Source organism: Ambystoma mexicanum, chromosome 8 (genome assembly GCF_040938575.1).
Source record: "Ambystoma mexicanum isolate Mex_15411 chromosome 8, UKY_AmexF1_1, whole genome shotgun sequence".
Classification (NCBI taxonomy): domain Eukaryota; kingdom Metazoa; phylum Chordata; class Amphibia; order Caudata; family Ambystomatidae; genus Ambystoma; species Ambystoma mexicanum.
This window is the reverse complement of record NC_090929.1, coordinates 1,505,442,047-1,505,466,931: the sequence shown is the minus strand read 5'-3', so window position 1 is coordinate 1,505,466,931 and position 24,885 is coordinate 1,505,442,047. Positions and strand designations below refer to the sequence as shown.

General features: G+C 47.0%; 1 protein-coding gene across 3 annotated transcripts in view; it reads left to right on the top strand.

Moving 5' to 3' along the window:
- The window catches only part of NT5C2 (5'-nucleotidase, cytosolic II), a 957,242-nt gene extending 949,959 nt beyond the window's left edge, over nucleotides 1–7,283 (top strand). For all 3 annotated transcript variants that reach the window (XM_069611695.1, XM_069611694.1, XM_069611696.1), the window contains one exon: nucleotides 3,086–7,283. In XM_069611695.1, coding sequence (XP_069467796.1) covers nucleotides 3,086–3,325 — 240 coding nt within the window. In that variant the 3' untranslated portion in view covers nucleotides 3,326–7,283. The remainder of the gene's footprint in view (nucleotides 1–3,085) is intronic.
- The last annotated feature ends 17,602 nt before the right edge of the window (nucleotides 7,284–24,885 follow it).

Below are 24,885 nucleotides of genomic sequence, written 5' to 3'. Positions count from 1 at the left end.
GGATGGTACGTTTGGCAAAGCAGTACTTTGCCCGGCCTTTGAAAATGTTTAAACTGTAATTGTACACCATCCTCCAAACATAATACTGCTTTGGGAGTCTGTCAAAGATGAGGAATACGTGGGAGGACACAATCCATTCAAAGAGCAAGTTACTTACCACTGATAATGTTCTTCCGACTGGATTTTCCTCCCATGTATTCCTCATCGCCCTCCCAACCTACCCCACAGTAGAATTTTCCATGCTATTGCAGCTTCCGTTGCACCAAGGCTGAGTATTGTCATGCCCATATTTATGAGCATCTCTGCAGCAAGACGAGGGGAAAAACAGAACGGAGGCCAACGGATGCTGCACAGCTATATGTACCCTTCAATTACATCATTCTCGAGGGAGGCCTTGGAGGGACATCGACTTGATGCACAGCGCCCTCTGCTGAAAATGTTTTCCGAGGCGGCTGAAACTGGAGGAATGCTTGGGAGAAACATCCAGTCGAAAGAACGTTACCAGGGGTAAGTAACTTGTTCTTCTCTTTACCTCCACGTGCAGGCAGGCAACAGCAATGTGACCAAGAGGATAGCTCAGCAGCACCGTGCTCACCTTGGAAGCAAGATGACACAAAACTACACAGGTTCGATCCCCGGGTCTGCGCTTAGAATCCTCTAGGTATTTAAGCGCGTTATAAAAACCCAGCTAAGACAAAAAAAACAATTACTCAACAAAAAAACTTCCTGTAACAGTGCCTCGATGCCCGCGGTCTGTGTGAGCGCTTTAAAAAAATAAAAATGTTTTTTAAAAAAAGAAGCTCCTACACTTGGAGCATTCCTTGTTCCTGGCAGGGCAGTCCTTATCATTGGCTAAGTACCTGGTACTGGCGCACCTATAGCATTTCTGGGGCTCTCTCCACTTGGGTCCTCTCTCTTTGATTGAGTCTCGAGACGATTTGTCCCTGCGTCCCTTTCATTGGCCGTCAGCCATTTCGGGGGCGGCGTAGATCCGCCCATTTCCTGGTGTCTGCTCGCTGGCTCTTGCTCGTTTCTTGCTATCGGAATTGCCTTGTCCAGGTTTAGCTCCTTCTCCGGGATGAATTTGTCCTGAACTTTGCAGGAATTAGTATGTACTGCCAACAAGTCACAAATGACTTTCTCCACATTGTCCCTGAATCCACACAGGGCCGGAAGCTCTCTCATGCGGTTGATTTAGTCATCAATTGGCTCACTGCTTTCTTGCTTCCTTGTGTAGAATTTGGGCCTGTGTAGGACCACGTTTTCTTTGTTGGAGAATCGCTTTATGATGCACGAACTGCCTCTTTGTACACGTCACCCGCATCGGGCTCAGTCTTTAGACATGCAAAGATGGCATTGAGTAGCATGGCTTTAATCCTGGAAGCTGAATAGCCAGTACCTTCCAAAGCCTCCAAGTAAGTGGTAGATAACGGCTCCCACTGTTGCCAGGGAATAGCAGGCCTGCCTAGGGACTGAAGGAAAGCAGGAGGTGGCGTAGCACCTTGCATGGTTGTTGCGTGGGTTGGTCACTGGTCCTCGTCTCTAATTATGTGGTGGCCTAATGAAAATGACACCAGGATAAAGATTAGGTGTTTTATTTGGCAGTTTGCAACATGCAGAGAATCGGCTGTACTCACAAGTCCTTGATGGGTTAGTGCAGTTGGCTTCACGGCACTGATGTATCAGTCTCTGCTTTAGTGTCTTAACTTAATTATAAGAGCTCCCACGAGGCTCCATATGATAGCCATGGAATTACGCTCTGCAATAAGGTAAGCAGCACCAGGGTGTCTGGCTGCTCAGTAGAGGCTTCAGGCCTCACCTCAAGAGGAGCGCTGGGGCACGACCGTTGCCGTCACTGTCCGCTCCGCATCTGGCACTTTTCCTGCTCCTGTGCACACTTTACGTGCGTATTCTTGCGAGATCTCGTAGCCCGAAATCTCGCAGGACGAGTCTTCGCACATGGCCTTTCCCATACTGAGAACAGTAATGCCCAGCTCTTTATGCATGACTGGGTGTCACTAGGGAGCCGCTGATCAGTCCACATCTTGCGCGTTTTCCCGGGACGGTATGAATATGCAATGATGTGGCTATTCACCCCTGCCCCCGACCCCCCTGTTCTTTTGCAGCAAGGCAGTCACCATTGCTAGTCAGCCTAAACTGTGCAGACCCCCAGGCCTCCCTCACAGACAAAGGAGGCGGCCCACCGAGGACAGGAGGCACTGCACCAGGGGGCTTGTGCTGCTGCCGCCCAAGCCCCACAAGCCCCACGCACGACACTTGTGGTGCACAAAGTACAACACAGGCACCCCAGCATGAGTGCAATGTCACCAATGAAGAATGCTACAACAGTGTGTCTGAACACAACACCCCCGAGATGGCTTCCAATGGCACGGAGAGAGAAACCACCACTCTGCACACTTCAGAAATACGCCAGGCTGGGACGCCAGTACGAGTGTGTCCGTCAGTATAAACTAGTACCATGGGCACAACGAAACCTACATTTCAGGGGCGGGACTAACCCTTGAAATATTATGCAAGGGGCTATCTTCAGATACGGTGGTGGAGGGGCGGCAAATATATCTGTGTGGCTTATGATCTAACATCTTTACACCGGGTGACAACATTTCAGGGAGTGACACCATAGCAAAGTGAAGGAAGTCAGGAGGGGGTGACACCATGAGGTGCCGCACCTGGCAACACAAACCCTACTGACACCACTACCTCAGATCCTATCTCCCTGCTAGCTGCACTCCAATGCAATAGTTGTAGTTTATAGGTGGCATGAAAGCAACCACTAAAAACTGCAAACAATAAAATGGAGCAGTATAATGTGTTTTCTTTTAATGTGAAATATTGGACTCCATATATTGCTTGAATTGTACACGCAAACTCACTTCATTTACTTACAGGAGACCGAGTGTCTTGCAGACTTGTAGAAATTATCCATGCTAAGCAGCAAATTGTTTTGGAAATATTTTAAAGATGTTTTTAGTTTAAATACACTGAGTTGCAATTCCATCTTGGTCAGCAAGTAAATAATGTGTCCAATACTAATTGTGTTTTTTGGGGGTTATGATTTTTGCAGATGCCACATGAATCTACAGTGGAGCATATCCATGTAGACGTCAATGAAAAGGAGTCCCCGTTAGCAACTCGCAATCGTAACTCTGTGGATTTCAAAGATTCCGATTATAAACGCCACCACCTGACACGTTCTGTCAGTGAGATCAAACCACCCAACCTCTTTCCCCTGGCGCCACAGGAAATCACACACTGTCACGATGAAGATGACGACGAAGAAGAAGAGGAGGAGGAGGAGGAGTAGAGTGAAAACACTGCAAAGCATTCTGGATGAAGCACACACATTTCATTGTCTCACTTTAGTGGATTTCCAATGTACCTTTCCTCTGATATGCCAACCTTTTTGAAGGCACAGTTTCAAGGTCCTGAAAAACAACAAACTTGTATTTGCTTTGTTTGTGTATGTTTGCATCCACGGGCTGTTTAGGTTGTTTTTCAAATGCACAATTTGCATTGCGATGTTTTAAAATATTGTGTATTCTAGATATAGAGTTCATGTGCCAGCATTGACTGTATGGAATTCCTCCCTCCCATCGGTACAAGACATTTCATGTGCGATTCTCTTCCTTTAATCCATATATCTGCGATTTTTAAGGAACTAAATAAGCCAGATTTTTAACATGGGATGTTTAAGCATGGCATATAGGAGAAATAGTCCAGACTGGAAACAAAAAAAACACATCGATAGCCACTCTATTTACACATTTTACTCAAACTAATTGGCATTAAAAAAACAAATTGAATGCTTCTTAAGCAAAAACAAACACAAAAATGGCTCCACTGTGTGGCAAAATAGAAGACCGGTTTCTGTTTGACACGCCTTTTCTTATCTTTTGAAAGACATGAGCCTTTTTTCTGCTAAGTCTGGGTTTTTCTAAACTGCATATTTTATAGACAAAATTCATAATTTAAAAGCAAATTCAATTGTTGCCCATTCATTCTTTTTTAGTGCAGTATTTTGGCACTAGGCGCATTCTTATATAAATATATGTACAAAAAAAGGAAATATTCATCCTTACTGTTCGATCGGCAGCTAGCAACAATTACCTGTGCTCCAAAATCCTTTATCGTACGGCTTCCAGGAAGCCTCCAACAGTGCATGTCACCCTCCTCAGGCTTTCACTCTTTAGAATACATTTTAGCTCTTTGCTGTGATCCGTTCTGCAGCGAGAGCGATATTACTTGTTGTATGAAGATCGGACACCACAGTATATGACAGAGTTTTGCAGGTTGTGTAAAGAAGCCAGCTTGGATCTAGGTCATTGTTGAATAAGGAAACGTGGGAAAACAGGACATTACTCCTCATTGGCAGCTGGTGAATGGGTGCCAGTCAGTAGCACAAGGACACTTCTCTGTAAAGTTCAGCTATGCCATGTGAGTGGTTATTCTGTCCCACCATCTCAGAAGGAATTTTTCATTTCACACATTGTTTCATGTTCATATGAGAGGAGTCTTTGATAGCCTGCCCATCTCAGAATGAACACAAAAGGGAACGAAAACTGTTTTGACCGCAGAATGACAACACAATAGTTTCCTGTATAACAATGACCAAGATATGACTGCCATGACCCAGTAATAGATATTATCAAACGATGTTTGAAACACTGGTTCAAAAGGATGGTGTACATTTATTTCAGAAACAGCACAACGATGAGTACCAACAATGGTGGTAAGAAATAAGCACAGCAGTGATTATTCAATAAATTGCTACTGGGTGGTGAGCGTGTATGGGATACTTCGATTTATGACATAACAAACCTATGTCTAATACATTTACAAAGACATCTCTTAAATATTTTAGCGTAAAGTGTTCTGAGCCCATTCCTGCATCTCCCACTGAGACCCTGCAAGACCTGTTCCTTTAAGAGATTTCTTTCAGCTTCAAACCAACGACGGTACATATGTGTTATATCTACTCACTTGCCCCCCTTTGACTGCACACCCCTTGATCAGGCTTGGTAAGCACACATCCAAAGGTAATGCAATACAATTGGGCAATTTTTCTTAGGGCTCTAAATGGTTACTTTTATCTGGTATTTGTATTTTTTTAATACAATATTTGTTTTGTACTTTTATATTACCTAAAATAGTTTATGCATACCTTGTGCACACAATACAGTCCACACAGATGCATGCTCAAGGGGACGTCTGCACACTAATAAAATGTGACTATAGGATTGCAACATTTTGTAAGTCTCACTTGGAACAAACATCCACTTTGGTGGCAGAAAAGTTGATTTGTTTGAACTTTAGGGATGTGGTGATCATGATCGACATCATTCAGACGTCTGGGAAATCATACGGAAGGAAGGTAGCAGCTCAACCATGCACAGTGGTCTACATCAACAGGATAAAAAATAAAGTTGGCAATATTGCCTAAGTGGGCCAGCACATGTTTACATTTGAGACCACAAAGGAAGGGATCACGTTACTGTATCTTAAGCATTGGCTTTGCATAATGGAGTTGTCCTACTTTGCATCGTTGTGCTGGCTTATCTGCTAACTTCTTGAAGTTATGCATTTCTGTTTTAGGTATCGAAGATAATCATACTATGTGCAGTCACTCTTTGCTGACAGAATTTAATTCTGAAATTGCTGGTCCTATGATTGAACACAGGAAAACCTTTTCTTTCCACTCAGTAATGCAAAAGGGTCATAGAAGCGGAACATGATGCTCTAAGTGTTTTCTTTTCAGCCCTGGATTTGATACAAGTCAATTATTGTTGGGTTTATGGGTTATTTACCTGTATTTGCCAGAGCTATATCTTCCCCTAACCAAGCCTGGAATTTATATTTTGCTGATTTGTAGCGTTTTCAGTGGCAATGTCCTAATCTGTTCATTTTCTAAGGTGAATACTATTTTAGTTTACTAATACTGGCTTGTTCAACAAAACATTTTTTTAAAATAATTTAGTTGCATGGCTCCTGTAGTGAATTCTTATTTTTTTTTTAAACCGTGGGAGGAATAAAACACATTTTTAAATCCATTATTTAAAAAATATAAGCAGAAAAATATAAGCAGACCACATGGGCCAATACGTACGTCCTTTAAGAGAAATCTAGGGGCCATATAGGCTCTTGAAGAATTGTGAATGTGTTAAGTTTTTGTCATGTTGCCTAAATTATTTACAAACTTACGGAAATGTATTAACATATGAATGCAATCAGTGTGCTTTGAGTTTTATATTTAATTGCAATCAGTATTTTATGTTGTGTTTTAGTTTCACAAATCTTGAAGTTTGTGTTTTTTTTGGTTTTCATGACGGGTACATTATTAAAAAAAAAAGAAAGTAAAACTGCCACCACCAGCAAGCATTAGGAATCCTGGAGACAAGTGACAATGCATTCCTACCAGTAAGCGATGACAGCTGGTTCCAACCAAGTAATTTCATAGTAGGTGTAGCTTACCTGATTGCTGTTAGCTGCACATCGCAAGCAGTGCGATTGCTCGCACCGTTAAACTGCATTGTATTCTAATGCATGTTTAAATCATCACAGTGGTTTCTGAGGAAAAGTTCTAATATGTATATACTGTGAACCTTGGCTACCTGTAGATTTTTTTTTTTTTACAGAAAACTACAACTCTGACTGTATATAATAATGCCACACTACTCAGACCTATGCGATCATGCCAGTATTTGTTAAAATATTGGCAGCTTCAACCCTACGTTTTCTACGAGAACAGTAACAAACTAATTTAAATGTTGCCTTTATGTTTCATTTGATTCAGAGCATGGGACTGTGTCACATGCCCTAAAATAGAACGACTTTGGTAGAAACGTGATGGTGACTGCATCACAATGCTATTTGCACAAGTTACAAAGTTACAAATCTGGAACAGGAAAGCATGATTAAGCACAGAAAAGTGTACAAGATCTTATATCCCAGCTTCTACATAGCAGAAAATAAAATAATGGAGATGTCCTTTCCATGTGTTCTTGGCATTTGGGGAGGTTTTGTTTGTATCGGTTTGTGGTGTTCATCTGAGAACTACTGGACCTCTTTAGTAGTAGTACAGCAGAAAAATAGTTAACTGTTGATTTAGAGAACAGTTTCTGTAGTGGCGTATTGCCCCACCTTGTAGTTACTTTTATTTTATGCATTTGCTTTAATAGTTCATTGCTTTATTTTGACATTTTGATTGCGTTGAATTAGATGAAGAACCTCAGTTTACTGTACAATGAATAAATGCATTGAAAATATATGGAGTCCTGTTGATTTGTTTTGAATCGATCCTCTTAAGTTTGTGAAAAATAGTTGCTTCCTATTGCGCAATGTCTATTGCCTGCAGGTGTGAGTGTGCTCCCATCATCCAGCTGGGATACTTTATCAATAAACTTCTTACAATTCGTTATGAACCTTTCAAATTGAACATTGTTTAAGCCAATAAATCATGCTTTTAGTTTCCTTTGCTTTTGACAGTCCATGTTTAGTATGCAAATGAGCTGTTTGCTGGGTTTGGTAAAGTTGTGTGAAAAAACAATACTTGCAAATGTTAGTAGATCAAGTAGCCAGGCCAAGGATCGAATGTTTGTCTCAAACCTCTTTCAAGATGCCATGGATTCAATCGGCTTGAATTCTGCATGCCACAATTATACTGCGTTGTTCATGGCCATGCTGGATTACTAGGCAAGGGATACATTAATTTTCAAAAATGGATTAGCAGAGTTTGCTAATTAAACATTTCTTGATTAGCAAATGAACATATTTGATTAGCAATTTCGTACTATTTCTGTCATCTGAAGTTATTTGTTTTCCAAGATATACAATGAGCAAGAATAAAGCAGTTTTGTGTACTGCTGAAGTGAGACATTAGTGAGATGAGTGTCTGTAAAATGTAAAGGTTAGCTGCATGAATGGACACAAATAAACAGATATAAGTGTCTGAAAACAGGTGTTCAGTGCAAGGCTCTGTGCAGCTGAGTCCAGTCGGTGTTGCACAGGACAGCGTCTCGTATATATTTTATGATCCACGTGATTGTCCCATCATTTGCTCTGCAAGGAGAAGTTCAGATGTTTCATAAACCAAAAGGTCACAATGTAAAAGGAAAGTTAAAGCCTGAGACTAAGTATGTAGTATGGTGTTGCAGCAGGCAGGCCAATTGTCAACTTCAGGTGGACAACATGGCCCTGGCCTGTCATTGATATGATTTTCAATATAGCATTAAATACCACTTTCGGGGTAGGGCAGGTCTGCTAATAACCTCATGCCAGGTAGGCAAAATCGCATCATTCCAGCCCTATACAGCCATGAAAGTGCTATTTGTCCAGCATGGGGTCTGGCATGGATTCACATGCTCATGAATATTCCCCGTCGTCAGGCTGGGAATCCTCGGTAAAGAAAAAATCAGTATCAGTTTCGTTTCTGATCTGTCTTTCGTAGTAGTAACCAATCACTGATCTCTGCGTCATACTGACCCGAGCCAATGACTGCCCTCTGCCTAAGCCCCGCCTCTGGCAGCCATCTTCAGATTTTTACCGCACATTGAAGTGTTGGGTGTCCTCGTGCTTAGCTCTCGAGCCTTTACTGCGTGTTTCGCGCTTTTTCAGGTGAATTTTCACATTTTTTCGGTTAATCGAGCCTCAAGCTCCACCGTTTCTACTCCCGTTAACGGCTACCCATTGCAGGATTTTCCTACGCCCCTCAAGGGTGAAGATTTCGTCAAATCAACTTCTTGGAGGATTCCAGAAGAATCGCGGCCTACTTCGAGATGGCCCAGGATGCGAGTTCGTCACCCGGACCCAAGCTGTTTCGCAGCGCCTTGGATGCGGTCTGCAGAATGTGTTTAAGGAAGACGAACATTTGCGATGCCTCTACTGTCTTCATGGGGACAAGACTCATGTAGAGAAGGACTGCCAGTTCTGCAAGAACTTGTCGGAGTGGACCACGAGGGACCGTCGATCCCGTCTCGCCAGCTGGTTGGAGAAGGGCTCAACGGGTGAGAAGAAGAAGAAAGGGTCCGAGCGGGCTTCTAAGTCCTGTGCGGGCGCTCCGGCGACGGGGGCCCATCACCAGGCCAAGCGCCGCGAGTCCGCTGGCTCCGGGAGCGCCGAAAGGTCGGGCTCTTCGGTCGCCAGGCAGTGCGCACCTTCCCCGGCACCGTCAACCACGAGCCAGCGCTCCGGTTCGGGGAAGAGGAAGTCCGAGACCCCGGGTAAGCTTTGGGAGAAGCCCCGTCCGATCTCGGAAGAGGGGGAGCGAGGCGTCGCCCCTCCCCCGAAGGAGAAGGCCCGGGACGCACCTAAGGTGGTGAAGGCCCCTACCCAGCAGGCAAAAGCCTCTATCGAGGCGATCGCGGCGACTCTGGCCAAGCCGGCAGAGACCCCGCCAGCGGAGACTGCCTCCGGGACTAGAGTTTCCCTGCCGCCAAGGAGGGAATCCTCTTTTCAGCCCATAGTCGTGGCCGCCATGATGGAAGAAGCAAAGGGGGGCACGGTAGCCTCCTCAAGCTCAGAGTCAGCCTCGGAGGAGGAACTGACCGAGGCCGTGAGGAACCTCGAAGTCCAATTCGAGAAGGTTCGATCCTGTAAGGAAGACCCTCGGGAGATAACCGAGGAAGACGACGATGGTGAGGAAGAGCAGCCTTCCTTTCCGGCGCGGCCGGAACCTAGGCCTCAGGATGGCTCGGCGGCCATTTTGTCTGCGATCCAGTCCTTATGCTCTGAGATAAGGACGAGATTCCCACGGCCCAGGCCGGAGGACCCGCAGCCTGGCCCGTCGGGAAGTCCTCAGAACAAACGACGGAGGACCCAACCCTCTCCTCCGCTCGCCCCCCATAAGGCCTACAGTTCCCTCCTCATCCTCCCACGAGTCAGGAGATGACGGTGCGTTGGGCTCGACGACGGGTTCTGAGGGCGACGACAACGGAACGGGTCTCCCGTCGCACGGGCCTCGCCGCCCGACGAGATTGGCTCATTCCACACCATGATCGCCAGGGCGTCCGAATTGTTCCAGCTCTGCCCGGAGGAGCAGAAAAAGGAAGGTTTCCTCTATCAGCGCCGGAAGGCCAAGAGGAAGACTGTCATCGCGGTGCCTCTAATCGATGACATCTGGGAGGAGGGCCTGTCGGTTCTCAAAAACCCCTCCACGGCACCAGCCAAACGGGACCGGTACGAGAAGAAGTACCGGGTCCCCAAAACCGCTCCCCTGTGCCTCAGGGCCCAGCCAACGCCAGACTCGGTCGTCTCGGCGGCGGCAAAGAAGAAAGCGGCGGGGTCAGGAGCCTTGACGTCGAATTCCCTGCCGGACGGCGAGGGAAAGAAGTTGGACGCCATGGGGCAGCGGGTCATTTCGTCGGCGGCGACGACGATCAAAGCGGCCAACGCCCTGGCGATCGTGGCCCGTTACGACAGGGAGCGCTGGTTTAAGCTGGCACCCACATTGGACTTCCTGCCGGACGGCAAGAGGTCAGAGGCCCTGGAAATACTGCAAGAGGGCGAGGTGGCGTCGGACCACGGCATAACGGTGGCAACCGATATTGCCGATACCGGGTTCTGCCAGCTGGGCAACGGTGTTTGCCTATGACGATGGGGTTGGCTCCGGGCGACCAACTTCCGTCAGGACGTCAAGACCAGAGTGTTGGACATGCCGTTCGACGGCAGCAACTTGTTCGGGAAGGCGGTGGACGAATCCCTCCAAGCCATAAAAACGGAGACGGCCCACGCCCTAGGAGCCCTTCAGCAACGACGGCCCTTTCGGAGCTCCGGAGGCAGACAGGGTGCCTCCAAGGGATCCAGCGGTGGCTCGTCGTCCTACCGCCAGGCGGCACGTTCCTCGTCTCAGGATGCTCACAGGGGTCGCGGCAAGCAGTGAGCGCCTCGCCGCCGTCGGCAAGGTGGCCAGGGCGGCAAGGCCACCACCTCCAAGCAGGACTGAACCGGCCGTGGGAGGCCGGCTGACGAATTTCGTCAGCGTTTGGAAGTCCATCTCCACCGACCGTTGGGTGCTGGATACCCTGGCAAGAGGACACTCTATCGAATTCCTGAAGAAGTGCCCTCACATTCCACCTGTGGCCAGGAAGGAAAATCACGTCCCGCAACTGCTGTTGGAAGTACGGGCGATGCTCAGGAAAGGCGCCATCGAGCTTGTCCCGAAGAGGCTCCGGGGTGTACTCAAGGTACTTCCTCGTCAGGAAGAAGAGGGGCGGCTGGCGCCCCATCCTGGACCTTCGTCGTTTGAACAAATACATCAGATCACAAAAGTTCAGGATGGTCACCCTCCAGCACGTACTGGGACAGCTGGAGGAAGGCGACTTTCTATCGTCGTTGGACCTGGAGGATGCATACTTCCACGATCCCATCCTCAAAAGTCACCGAAAGTTCCTCAGGTTCGTCGTCCAGGGAGGCCACTACCAATTCAGAGCACTGCCGTTCGGATTGAAGTCGGCCCCCAGGGTCTTTACAAGTGCCTAGCACCAGTGGTGGCGCGGCTGCGCCTGCAGGGGATTCACGTCTACCCCTACCTGGACGACTGGCTCATCCGCTCAAGGACGAGGGAACTCGCCGTCGAACACACTGCGAGGACTGTCCAGCTACTCACAGACCTGGGATTCGCCATAAACTACCCAAAGTCCCTACCTGGTGCCGTCGCAGGTGGCCCTGTTTCTGGGAGCGAAGCTCGATACAGTGAGGTGCCTGGCGGCCCCGTCGGAAGAACGGACGAAGACCATTCTAGGCAAAGTGCAGCGCCTGCTAGCCACGGACGTGGCCAGGGTGAGGTCCATCAAGTCCCTCCTGGGGATGATGTCCTCTTGCATCTACCTGGTGCGCCTCTGCAGACTACGGATGCGCCCTCTTCAAGAATTTCTCAACGCCCGTTGGATGCAGGCGACAGGCACCTTCGAAGACAGGGTCCCCCTCAACGAGGTGTTCCGGCGGACGATTCAGTGGTGGGGCGTTCGAGCGCACCTCACGGCGGGCAAGGACTTTCAGACGCCAGCGTACCAGGAGACGGTGACGACGGACACCTCCCTGGAAGGTTGAGGCGCCCACACCGGAGATCTCCACGCAAGAGGCCTCTGGCTCCCGGAGGAGAGGCTCCTGCACATCAACGTCCTGGAACTCCGAGCCGTGTTCTGGGCTCTCAAATCGTTCCTCCCGTCGCTCAAGGGCAAGGTGGTGCGGATCTTCACGGACAACACCACGACAATGTTTTACATACGGAGGCACCAGATCCCCAGCCCTATCGAAGGAGGCACAGGATCTGTGGCACTGGGCGGTTGCCCAGGGGATGTTCCTGGTTCCCTTCCACCTGGCAGGAGAAAGAAACACCATCGCCGACTCGCTCAGCAGGGAGCTGCGCGCGTGTCACGAGTGGGAACTGCGCCAGGATCAGGTGGATCAACTCTTCCGACGATGGGGCAAACCCCAAATCGACCTGTTCGCAACAGCGACGAACTCGAAGTGCAAGAGGTTCGCCAGCAGGTTTCCCCAGCCAAGAAGCATGGGCGATGCGTTCTCGTTCCCCTGGGACGGCCTATACCTGTATGCGTTCCCTCCGTTGCCGTTGCTGCTTCGACTCATCAGCCAGCTCAAGAGGTCTGGTTTAGGATGATCCTCGTTGCACCGGCGTGGCAGATCTGGTTCCCGGATAATGGAGGCTAGCCCATGCCTCCATTAAGATTCATCTGGCGGCGATCTCCAGATATACCAGAACCACAGGATGGACGTCCCTGTGGTCCCATCGACTGGTAAAAGAGTTTATGAAAGGACTGTTCCGGTCGTTCCCGCCGGTGAAGGCCCCGGCCCCGGCGTGGGAACTGACCAGGCTCATGGGGCCCCCATTCGAGCCGATGCACTCCGCACCTATGAAGTTTGTGTCGTGGAAGACTGCGTTCCTGGTGGCCATTACCTCCGCACGACGAGTGGGAGAGATCCAGGCCCTATCCTGCAAAGCACCGTACCTGACTTTCCATGCCTCGAGGGTGGTGCTTAGGACGCACCCCTCCTTTATGCCCAAGGTGCCGTCGGACTTCCATCTTAACGAGCCCTTGGTGTTACCGGTTTTCTTCCTGTCTCCTTCGTCGCCGGCCGAGAGGACTTTGCACTCGCTGGATGTGGCTAGAGCGCTGAAGTTCTACGTGGACCGCACGAAGAGTTTCCGGAGGACATCACAGCTGTTTGTGAACTTTGGACCTGTGAATCAAGGGAAGGCTCTCTCGAAGTCTTCTATTTCCAGATGGCTCTCCGGCTGCATCATGCACTGTCACCGGTTGGCTAACCGACCGCTGTCGGGCCGTCCTAGAGCCCATTCGACCAGAGCGATCGCTGCTACTACGGCGTTCTTATCTGGTGTGCCCCTGCTGGACATCTGCAGGGCTGCTACGTGGAGGTCGACGCACACCTTCACAAGATTCTACTGCGTCGATCGGGATTCCAGGGAGGAGTCCAGGGTCGGCCAAGCAGTGCTGCGCAACCTGTTCGCTTAAGGTGAGCCTGGTGAGGAGGTAAGAGATGCTTAATGTTGAGTTTTTTGTATTGCTTAATGTTGAGCCTTTTGCCACCCCCGTGGTTGTGCATGTGTGTACTGCTATCTATTCTTATATTCATGAGCATGTGAATCCATGCCAGACCCCATGCTGGAGAAGGAACAAGTTACTTACCTGTAACTGTTGTTCTCCAGCATGGGTCTGGCAGGGATTCACATGCGAACCCTCCCGCCTACCCCTCTGCGGCTCTTCACTTGGTCATACTGCCACTTCACGTGCTACCAAATCTGAAGATGGCTGCCAGTGGCGGGGCTTAGGTAGAGGGCAGTCATTGGCTGTGGTCAGTATGACGCAGAGATCAGTGATTGGTTACTACTACGAAAGACAGATCAGAAACGAAACTGATACTGATTTTTTCTTTACCGAGGATTCCCAGCCTGACGACGGGGAATATTCATGAGCATGTGAATCCATGCCAGACCCATGCTGGAGAACAACAGTTACAGGTAAGTAACTTGTTCCTTATCATTGGCACTCGGAGCCACAGTCTGTGGTAATGATACTTATGTTATTTTTTTTATTGAATTTTAATACTAAACAAAATAACAACAATAAAAACATAGGTGAGACAAAGAAAACAGAATAGTCATTAGCTACCTACATCCTGAACAAAATTGCGTCCAATTACTAAAGAATAATCTGAGACACAAGACCCAATCTAGAAGTTCCCACGATTCAACCGTTAGCAAACCCACTTGTTCCATATGTTCCCAAATTTCTGGAGACAACCCCAGGATCTATATACCCGCTCCACCATTAGAATGCAGTTATCCACATCTCTTTCCCATTTGGACAGTGTGGGGGGTGTACATGCTCTGCATAACATTGTAATGTTGTGCTTTGCCGGGCCTAGTGCAGTAGATGGGACTAGTTTGTCATAAAGAGATTTATCAGAATCTCCCCAAATACCCAGAGACCTATTCAGATCAAGGGCCAGTTCCTGCCCAAATATCATTGACAAATGATTAAGAACAGCACTTCAGAAGTTTTGGATTAACGGGCACTGCCAAAGTATATGGTAAAAAGTGCCCTTGGAAGCTTTGCAGTTTAAACCGTGCAGTGTCACAGCCTGATCACATTAAAAGGGAAAATCACATCCATAGTGAACCCTGTGAAGAATTTTCAATTGTACTAGCGTAAGTCAAGCTGGGATGGCTATCTCATGCAGGAACATCAAGGCTCCCTGCCAATCTTTCATTTTGAGTGTACCCCCATCTTCCCATTTATGCTTGCGTTTTTAGAAGGAATGAGGCTGGAAGTTGAGAATAACCTGATAGTGAGGAGATAGCCCTTTTAGGGATCTGCTCATTATTGTTGGCCTCCATAAGGGACTGTGCCAGGTAATCATACACACCCCGGAAATGAGTGACCTTAGCATGTTGGAACTGTGAATACAAGAAACAATCATATGTTGATAGTGAAAACCGTTGTTAGAGCAGTTAAAAGAACATTGAGCGTTTCTCAAAAATCACATAGTCGGCAAACAAATGGGTTTGAGTGTCCATCTCCTAGTGAAGTTCAGCTTATGAATTTTGGGGATATCTTTATTGCAAAGTTACTACTTGTCGCCATCCCAGAACCCCTGCAGCCGCTCCAGACTTTGACACTTTTAAGAGTGCAAGAGATTATTACTGTTGCACTCTCTCACCATTAGCCCCTTTGAACTTGCAGTGAACAGGGAATAGAGGGTGAAGAAACCGCTGAGGGCCAGAGAGAAATGCAGGGGGAGCTGTGATTTAATTGAACAGGGATATTTAAATAGCAAGCTGTACTACACGTGTCACTTTAATTAGCAAATCTACAAACTTGCGTAGCAAATTGCTATGCAGCACTGCTTATTTTATGCCTTGCTAGTGGTTGCATAGCCTCGTAGCTTCCTACATAAAACCTGCTACAATTTGAATTTATTGAAGTAGTCCTCCACAATAAATGCACCAAGACAATGCTATGCACTCATTCTGATAAGTTCTGTCACTGTCCCATTTCAAGTGTTTCAGTTTTACCTTGGGTGTGGATCGATGGATGGATGAATGTGTGTTGGATTGAGTGAGTCTGTTAAAGGGAGGGTGGATGGCAGACTGGGCAAATGGATGGTTTAGCCAGTGGTAGGTTGGTGGGTAGGTGGATTGTGCATAGACTATTTGATTAGTGATGAAAGCACTATGCCAAATACTATGCCATATTATCAAATTTCTGAGAATTTCAAGCCCTATTCTAATTCCATTGGCAAAGCCAGTAGATCTTTTTTTGTTTTTTCTTATGCAAAACGCTTTTGATTGGTTAAATATAGAGCTGTGTTTTGTGTGTACGGTTTTCTAAAATTGTGTGAAAAGAGGATGTTGGAACATTTTGGAAGATTCAGCAGAGAGGGCAAGGCTGGAATTGGTATTTTCTCACTCTTTTTAGAGGTGTGAATAAGTGAATGGGCATGGACCATGAACTCCACATTTAACTTTTAGAGCAGATTTGCTGCGCATTGTGTGGCATAATTTTCCACAACTTCTTCCATATCAAAAATATCCCGCATGCAGTGTGTGGCGACACAGGGTTCCTTGCTACAAATTGCCTGCAGGGTAACCATCAGTAGTGTGCATACCAATCCTCGGACAATGGTGCACATGTCTGAGGCGGGGGGCACTGAGCACTCGCCCATCTGAATAGAAGTATTGTTTAGCTGGCTAAATGTACAGTCCGCGCAACGTGGCTATGTCCTGTAGTATACCCCAATATTGGTAGCTTTTTTGTCCCAAAGGGGCAGATACGTTCTAGTTAAGGGAAAATTAAGGGGAGAAAGATGCAGAGAGGTTTGTGCTTAGCTTCCTTGATAGCTGAAAACATTTTCAGAAGGGGACCAAATAGCAGCTAATATGAACCTAGTCATGAACTGCATACTTGATAGATAATGTCAAACTATGTTGGCGGACAAATTAAGGTGAAGGTTTGCCATGAAAATGCAGACGTGGTCCGTTAATGGCGGCACACACATCCACACGAGGAGTTAGACCCATTATTATTATGTGCATCAATCCTATTCTAGAATAGACATTTTTCTGTCAGTGGGAGAGAGAGATTAATCCAGTAGATCTTCTGATGGGACATTGCAGACCACAATTTTCTAAGGGGTGGTACTAGTCTTCAAAAGGCAGATGGTAGGAGACTGGGATGGAGTATGGATGTGAAGCTACTCCGGGACCCAACCGATCTGGAGGAATTGAAAGACTCAATTGGAGACAATTTGCAGATAGACTTCCCAAAAGACACATCTGCCGGCACTCTTGGGGGATACCCTTAAAAATGTACATCATGGAACCTTTATTCCAGTGGCGCCTTTTCTTGAATGCTTGAGAAGGCTTATGGAGTAAGCGCTATTAAAAGAAGTACAGCCTGCTGAAAAGGAACACCATGCCAATCCATCCAAAATGTACTACATGGGCTTACCTTCAACGAAGGGTCATAACAAAGGGGCAGATCAACACAATACATTTAAACAAAGCTGAAGTATCCTTACTATAAGTCAAACAAAGGTTTTATGAGCAGGGCAACAAAGCAGGAATGCTTTTAGCTAATTAAGTTTGTGAAAGTGGAGCCTTTGTTTGCTCTATTATCAAGGATAAGGTGGTTGAGAGTCGAGGGGAGACACATCTGAGGCATTTTGGACATTTTACAAAACCTTATATACAGCTCAACAGTCCTATCTGGCTCAACAGGGGGCTTATTTAAAGCAGCAGTGTGCGTTAAAATGTTATTGTCCCAAGCTTTCGGGCATGTGGTTTTAAGCAAACTGTGATCTCCCGTAAAGACATTTCCTATGCACCTTACCTTCGTTTTCCTCACTTTTACACATGCGAAATCAACGAGCGGGTCGCGGCCATCTTGTGCTAATCCTATCCGTTGCCACATCGCCCTAAATTCAACTGCCCTCGCGGCACTAAATCATATCAACCGCCCCTGAAGCTGGCATCACTATTCCTAGCGATATTCTCCACCTATTTTCATGACGTTAGTGGGCAGCGTAGCCAATCACGCCCAGTCATCACCTGCGTCTTAACGTAAGTTGACGCAGAACCCGGACTATCAACACACACATCCTCTCACAGCACGTCCCAAATAGGAATAGAAAACACTATTTTTAAAGGAAACATTAATACTCTGCAATTTAGAATGTACTTTTATCTCACAAAAAACGCTCGGATGACATCAGGTGATTTCAATTTACCACCAATTATTGAAAATCCTTGGGTTATAATATCAAAACTTTATCATGAGGCACAGTGTTCCCTTCGGGAGAAGATGCACATTCGACGCACCTTGAATTGCAAGGCTTCGGCATCAGCTTCTTGCTAGACCACCGTAAACGATGACGGGTCCTTGTGGCTGGTACTGCCAAAGGGCGTATCGGTCCCAGGTGATCGTCCCGCATCAGCGTAATAGAAATCCATCCGTTTAGGCGGATCTGCCACTGCTGGCTGAAAAATCCATCTGTTGGAATCTGGAAACTATGGCATTCACAGAACAGCAAAATATAGCTGTGTAGAAAACATAGTAAAATATATTTTAGTAGCTGTTCTTTATTCAAATTTATCCATTTACCCTTTAATTCTGCACCGGGTGAAACCTAATAGCGAACATAAACCCCAAACAATGAAAACACGCAGAAAATATCTGGTAAAGTTGGAGTCTACAATGTGCATGAGAGGTTAGCGCTGTGGAGTATGTTTAGCTCCCAATGGGATGTGGAAGCAGACAGAAAAATTTGAACAACACATAGACGAAAATATAATGGAATATTAGCAACAAACTTGGTTGGTGGAACCTGGGGCAACCCAGACGTGGACTCCATGCTCACTGTGCTCAGAGAGGCAAAGCTCCACCTCACTGATGAGACACATCAAGGCTGAAACGTGTATGGGGTTGTTGTAGGTAATCTAGTCCAGAAGGGAATCGCCATAGCATTTGCCTGCTGGACTGCCCATGTGGGCGGGACAATGCCTGATATGCAAACGGATATTTCCCATCTGTAAAAGGTAAAGTGAGCTAAAAGCAATGGCTGCGGACTATCAAAGGGGGGAAAAAACACAGAACCGGTTATCATGCCACGTTCTTTTTTTAGAGAGTAATGGAACTGGCAACATCAAATTTTGACAAGCGTACCAAGTCCGCTTGTTTTGCACCCGGCTCACCAATATTACAACGTTGATGGCGCACACTGATATGCCATGGGACAAAGTGGTTTAGATATCACTAGTCTGCATACAGGTTGTGTTTGCGTGTCCTCACAATATGCCCCAACCAACAACCCAAAACAATGTAAGCAAGCAATACCGGTCAGAAAATGAAACATTTACTTGTTCGTCTATAAACTCGTCTTCATTCAAACTTACATTATATTTGGTATTTCCATTCTCTTGATGTAACGCAGAGTGTCCGCTCAGAACAACGGTTTTCATAGAATGAAAATAATTGTTCCAATGTCAAGTTTTAAAATATTGAACCTTGGCGGTAATCCACCAATCGGAGATGATGACAGCAGTCCTGAGGAACCTAAACGAACAACAGTCTTATATCCGAGAGGCAGCTCTCCCACTCTTTACGCCCGCGGCGAGGGAAGGACTTGAAGTACCCATCACAACCGAGTAAATCGGGGAAGCCATAAAAAGCCTGAAATCCAGAGCCCCAGGCCCAGACGGGTTCTCTACCTGATTGTACAAACTCGTCCGTCCTCAACTGGTGGCCCCTTTAACCCGGCTCTTCACCTCATTTGCTGCCACCGGTAATGTCACCCCAACTATGCAGGAGTCCATCACAGTCCTCATCCTCAAGCCCGGAAAAGATCCCAAGGACAATAGTTTGTATAGACCCATCTCACTATTAAACCTGGACGCCAACATATACTCCAAGATTCTGGCCAACCGCCTTGCGCCTATCCTCCCTAGCATTATAGACCCAGACCTGACTGGGTACATAACCCATAGCTTTGGCCCAACTTTCCAGAAAATGGTCCTAGCTAATTATCAATCCCCCAATACCCGGCTGAGAGTCAATGGCCTCTTGTCGGACTTGACCCCTCTTACATGTGGAATGAGACAAGGATGTCCTTAGTCCCCCCTACTTTTCGCTTTGGCCATGGAACCCCTGGCCCAACGCATGCGCTGAAACCCTCAGATCATAGGCCCGCAGATAGGCCCCACCCAACATAAGATTGCTCTTTACACCGACGATGTGTTGCTGACCATCACTGACATTAAGGCTTCCATGAAGGCAGCCCTGGCCGAAATTCAAAGCTTTGGGAGAGTAGCAGGTTTCGCCATCAATTTCGGAAAATCAGTGACCCTAGGGGTGGGACTGGGTCCAGGGGAAAGGGAAGCCCTAGAGAAGCAAATCCCATTCCAATGGAGTGTCAAATCTATCCCATACCTGGGGGTCAAGATCTCCGCCCATCCAGCAAAAGTGTACCAGACGAACTTTCCCCCACTCTTCAAGGAAATGGAAAAGGACTTCAATCGCTGGCAGTCGGAAGAGATCTCCCTTTTAGGTGGCATTACGGCATGCAAACTGAACCTCCTCCCACGGTTCCTTTACGCCTGCTCCTCCCTACCCACCTCAATCCCATTCCGCCCTCTACAGCGGCTCCAAAGGAAAATGATTGACTTTATCTGGAGGGGCAAGAAAGCGCATATCCCCCGAAGAACCATGATGGGCAGTGCGTAATTGGGAGGATTGGGGGTTCCAGACCTCCGCAAATATCAAATAGCAGCACAGCTGGCCCACTTTCAAGCATGGGGAATCGCTTCGGGGCGCCCGAAATGGGTGGAGATCGAACAATCCCATCTCTCTCTTCCCCTCCACTTTCTCCCGTTTATTGTCTCCGCACTGCGCCAATCTTGGCTAAGCATGCTGACCTCCACTAAACATTCAATGAGGGCCTGGGATTGGGCCCGCAGACACAAAGGTATCCCAGGGGACCGGAGTACGTTCTACCCAATCTTTCTTAACCCAGCTTTCTCCCTGGGCTTCTGCCCAAAGAATTTTAATAATTGGTTGGCTGGAGGTCTCAAATCGCTGGGGCAGCTCTTCGAAGGGGATGCCCCTCGCATCTTCGAACAATGCAAAATAACCTTCCCATTTGCGGAAACAGACAGGTTCACCTACGCCCAATTGAGGCACTGGTGCTCCCACCCCCAGACCCGAGCTGCAGCAACAGAAGCCCCCTCCCCACTAGAGCTCTCAGTAAACTATCTGCTAGCCTGAGGGAAGATCTCGGCCCTTTATAAATTACTGCAGGAGGACCCCTTCCGCATTAAGCCCTCCTATATGACCCAATGGGAGGCAGACCTGGGTCACGTTATAGAGGACCAAACCTGGATGGACATCTGGTCGAACGCGCACGGCCTCCCCCTCCCCTTGCATCACTAATCGGGAATGCGCCCACAAACTGCTTCTGCGCTGGTACTCGCCCCCACCCCCCTCTGCCTTCACCACTTCCAGCAGGCTCTGGACCCACACTGCTGGCGCCTCTGCTTCTCCCAGGATCCTATCTTCACATGTGGTGAACATACCCTAAGGTAAGGGAGTTCTGGTCCCAATGCCTTGCCGCAATAAAGGATATTACCCAAGTGACAATACCGCTGGCCCTCGAGCATGTCCTCCTGGGGCTCCCGATCCCAGACTCTTACCCAAGAACAGGAAGGAAGGCAGCGCTGATAACCCAACTCCTGCTAGCGGCCAAAATCACTGTGGCACGCACCTGGAAGTCTGCGGGAGGCCCCCTGATGACCCTCTGGTGGGTTAAAATTTGGGACATACTAATGGCCGAAAAGGTCACGGCAGCCAAAGCGGGCCTTTTCCATCGTTTTACGAGCATTTGGGCACCACTGTTAGACTATGACCAGAACTATCCGGTCCTGACCTATAACCCACGCCTAATCGTGAGAGCCCCCCACTTAACCAGCGAGTATTCATTGCCTGGCCCGGCCCACCGAGACTGGGACACAAGACCCATCTGGGGATAACGAGGGAGGGACAAGGGAAATGTCAATGTATATGCATCTCGGGGGGCTGCAAGCAAATGTTAATGTATATGTTCACCTGTGCGCTGATTTATAATTAAACAAATGAAAAAAAAAATATTGAACCTTATCATTTTTGCGGGTATTCAACACCTTCCGTCCTTCAATCCATAGTGAATCCTCCCTTTCTTTCAAGGTCGAACAACAATTGAACCTTGTTATGAGCGTGTATGCCTGCTAACTTTCGTTTTTGTGAAAGAAAGCCACAAATCAAAAACCAACTGTACAATGCCCCACAAGCAACATCAAACAATTTGAAATATGTCCGAAAAATAAATGAATTGTTTGCTGGCATCCACCAATGCCGCGCTATCGTGAATACTTTTTTACCAATCAATAGTGCTAGTGATTTAGATATTTTTGGACAACAGTTACAGTTAGGGTAAGTAAAACAGATACTTAGGAAACCATTTTTAAATAGGCCAAATGATATCTTTCTACTAGGCCCGAAAATCCATCTCTCTGTACAAATGTAGCTCTCCCATCCCCCGGCACCTAGCTCAGCCAGCCCACACCAGCTACTCCCCATTGCCACGTCTTCGCGTGCCCTGTTCTCGGGGAAGAATGTGCTGTGAGGATAACTTGAGACGCTGACAAGTCATAAATCCAAGTGCCAATTCATCTCCACTGAAATTCCTGTGCACTCACAGCCTCCACCCCGCCAGGCCTGAGCCCACCAGCTCAGACCCCGCAGTTCCTTTCATGCTGATATCCATCTGACCCTCCCATGCCCTGATCATTCAAGGACCCACAAGACGGGTGAACGAGGGAGGGGGCAAAACCCAGAGTTGCACTGTATGGCATCCTACAACAGGCACCTCTTTTAAAAAAAAAGTTGACAAAGAGGATATGTTTGAAAAGACAATTTGGATGCTATGGCCACCTATGTCGAGCTTTACAGAATTCAAGCAACCACAGACATGTATGTTATCGTTCGAGATATAAATGAATGAATCATAAACCGGATTAAATCTGCATAATAGGATACTAGTTAATACTTTTAATAGCTTTGAAATTTGAAAGTTTAATAGCATTCCATTGTTCATGTACAAACATTGGGGAGCAGATCCCAAAAGTTATAGTGAGCACATTAAGAACACCGCTCCAAATCATTTATATTGGGAAGTCAACTGTTCAACGAGTTCTGCTTTAGGTGGACAGAGTTTGTTTGCAATTTTTTGTGGCAATGTATGTGTCCTAAAAACAAAATCAGGATCAAATCCATGAGTATGCATGGCCAACACAGTCAAAGTGAGATCTTTCACAAAATCGAATTCCATTTCCTGGTATATTGGCTTGGCCACCCATTTTTTGCTTAGTTTTGGAAAGGCACAGGTGGAACAAAGCATCCCAAAGTTTCCTGCAGTGCTCGATTTGCTCTCCCTACGTTCTCGTTAAGCGCTTATACAGCGTGTAATGTCCTAGCTTGCATGCCTTCTATCCCAAAATGCAACCTTTTGGGTCTGGACTTTAGGCACACATTATGGAACACCTCCAAATCTCCAGTGTGACAGAATTCTGAGTGTCCCTTTAGGTCTCTTGAAAGAGTTTTATCAAACACGATCTTCTCAAGAGCTTTGTGTGGAGGTGAAGATGGAACAAACCACTTCTTCTTGTGTTCCTGCTCCTCTGATAAAGGTCCATGTGCACATTCATGAAAATGTTAATTTTCTGTCCAGGAGTGAACTTTGGAACAGTGGGTCATCAATGAGGGCCATTTTCCAAGTAGAATTTCCACAGACCCATCACAAGTTTTGGAGCTCCACCAAAGATGGTTGCTGAAAGACTGAGACCACTGTAAAATATTTTCCGAACCCTGTTTTTGCCAGCAGCTGTAATTTCTTTTATTGACTGATTTGGCAACGTGCCATACATCAAATTTATGACAAATGTTTGGAAACTGCTCTCGCATGGTCTTGGCTATTGAAACATGTCTGTCAGTGGCTATGAGGTCTATTTGCGTTCCCCTCGATTGAAGATGTTCAAGGGATTTTATGAAACCATGTTTCTCCATGGCACATAGGATTTACTTTGGGACACCTCTATGATCTCCGAACACACACTATTTTTAGTTTCCATGTCTTGAAAGTGGTATGTGCAATACTTTGCTGAAAAACCAGGACTATCAAACTGTCTGTCGTCCGCTAGCCTGAACCGTTTGCCAGAAAATGTGCTTTCAATTGACATTTGTTCACTTTTCCAGGCTTGACTAATAGCGGAGAATAAGAATTCTCTTTGACATTTGTAGCACTGTGTTTTAGCAAGGAACTGAACTCCCACAAATTGACAGAAACTCAACAACTTACTAAAAATAGAGCCACTGTAAAGAAAAGCTGCCGAACACAGTAGATTTCCGGCTGGCACTTTGCCCAGCATCGGTTGAGCGGACCATGAAAATGTTTCATGGAGATGGAAACAGCTGGCTTGGATTTTCAGGTTAGTGCCTTGTAATACACAAGACACAATCACCAATGGCTGCCTGCATATTTTCCCCCTCAGTGTATGGGCACATTTCAGCATCAGTATAATCTCTACCAGGCAGCTGTCGAATACAATGTATTTCTGCTCCTTTATTAGCCATTTGTCCTGCATGATTGTGGTTTGTGAGTCAACTGTGGGGGACAAATCACCCAAACTAGACAAACTGTAGTCTAGATCTTTGGCAAGTTCCTCTGTCAGTTGCGTTGAAGCCTCAGTCTCTGTTAGTTCAGCTTGTTATTTGCACACGAATTGGAGAAACCATCAACGTCGAATGTTTGTTGGGTGGACCTTTTTTTGCGGGTGTAGATTGTGTCACGTGGTCAGCGAGGAATTCCAAAGCATCTTCAGTATGTTCAGTTTCATCTGGCCGAGTTCTCACATTGTAGCAATGGTCCAAGAGCACTTTGCTGGCTTCACCGGTCACATTCAATTCAGTTTCAGGCCATTGGGAGCCTTGTGCTGTAGCTCTCAAGCTTTTACTGCGTTTTGCGTTTTTCCGAAGAGTTTACTCTTATATTTTCGGTCAATCGAGCCTCAAGCTCCACCGATTCTACTTCCCATCAACGGGGATCTTCTTTTTCTACGCCCCTAAAAGGCATCTTTTCATCGAGTTTTCCACTTCTCGGAGGATTCCAGAAGATCTTTGATGCCTACCCCGCGTGGACATGGCCCAGGACAAAGAAAGCATAACGCCTGTTGGATCCAAGCTGTTCAAGATCTGCCCTGGATGCGGACTACAGAACGTCTTTAAGGAGGATGAGCACTCTCGT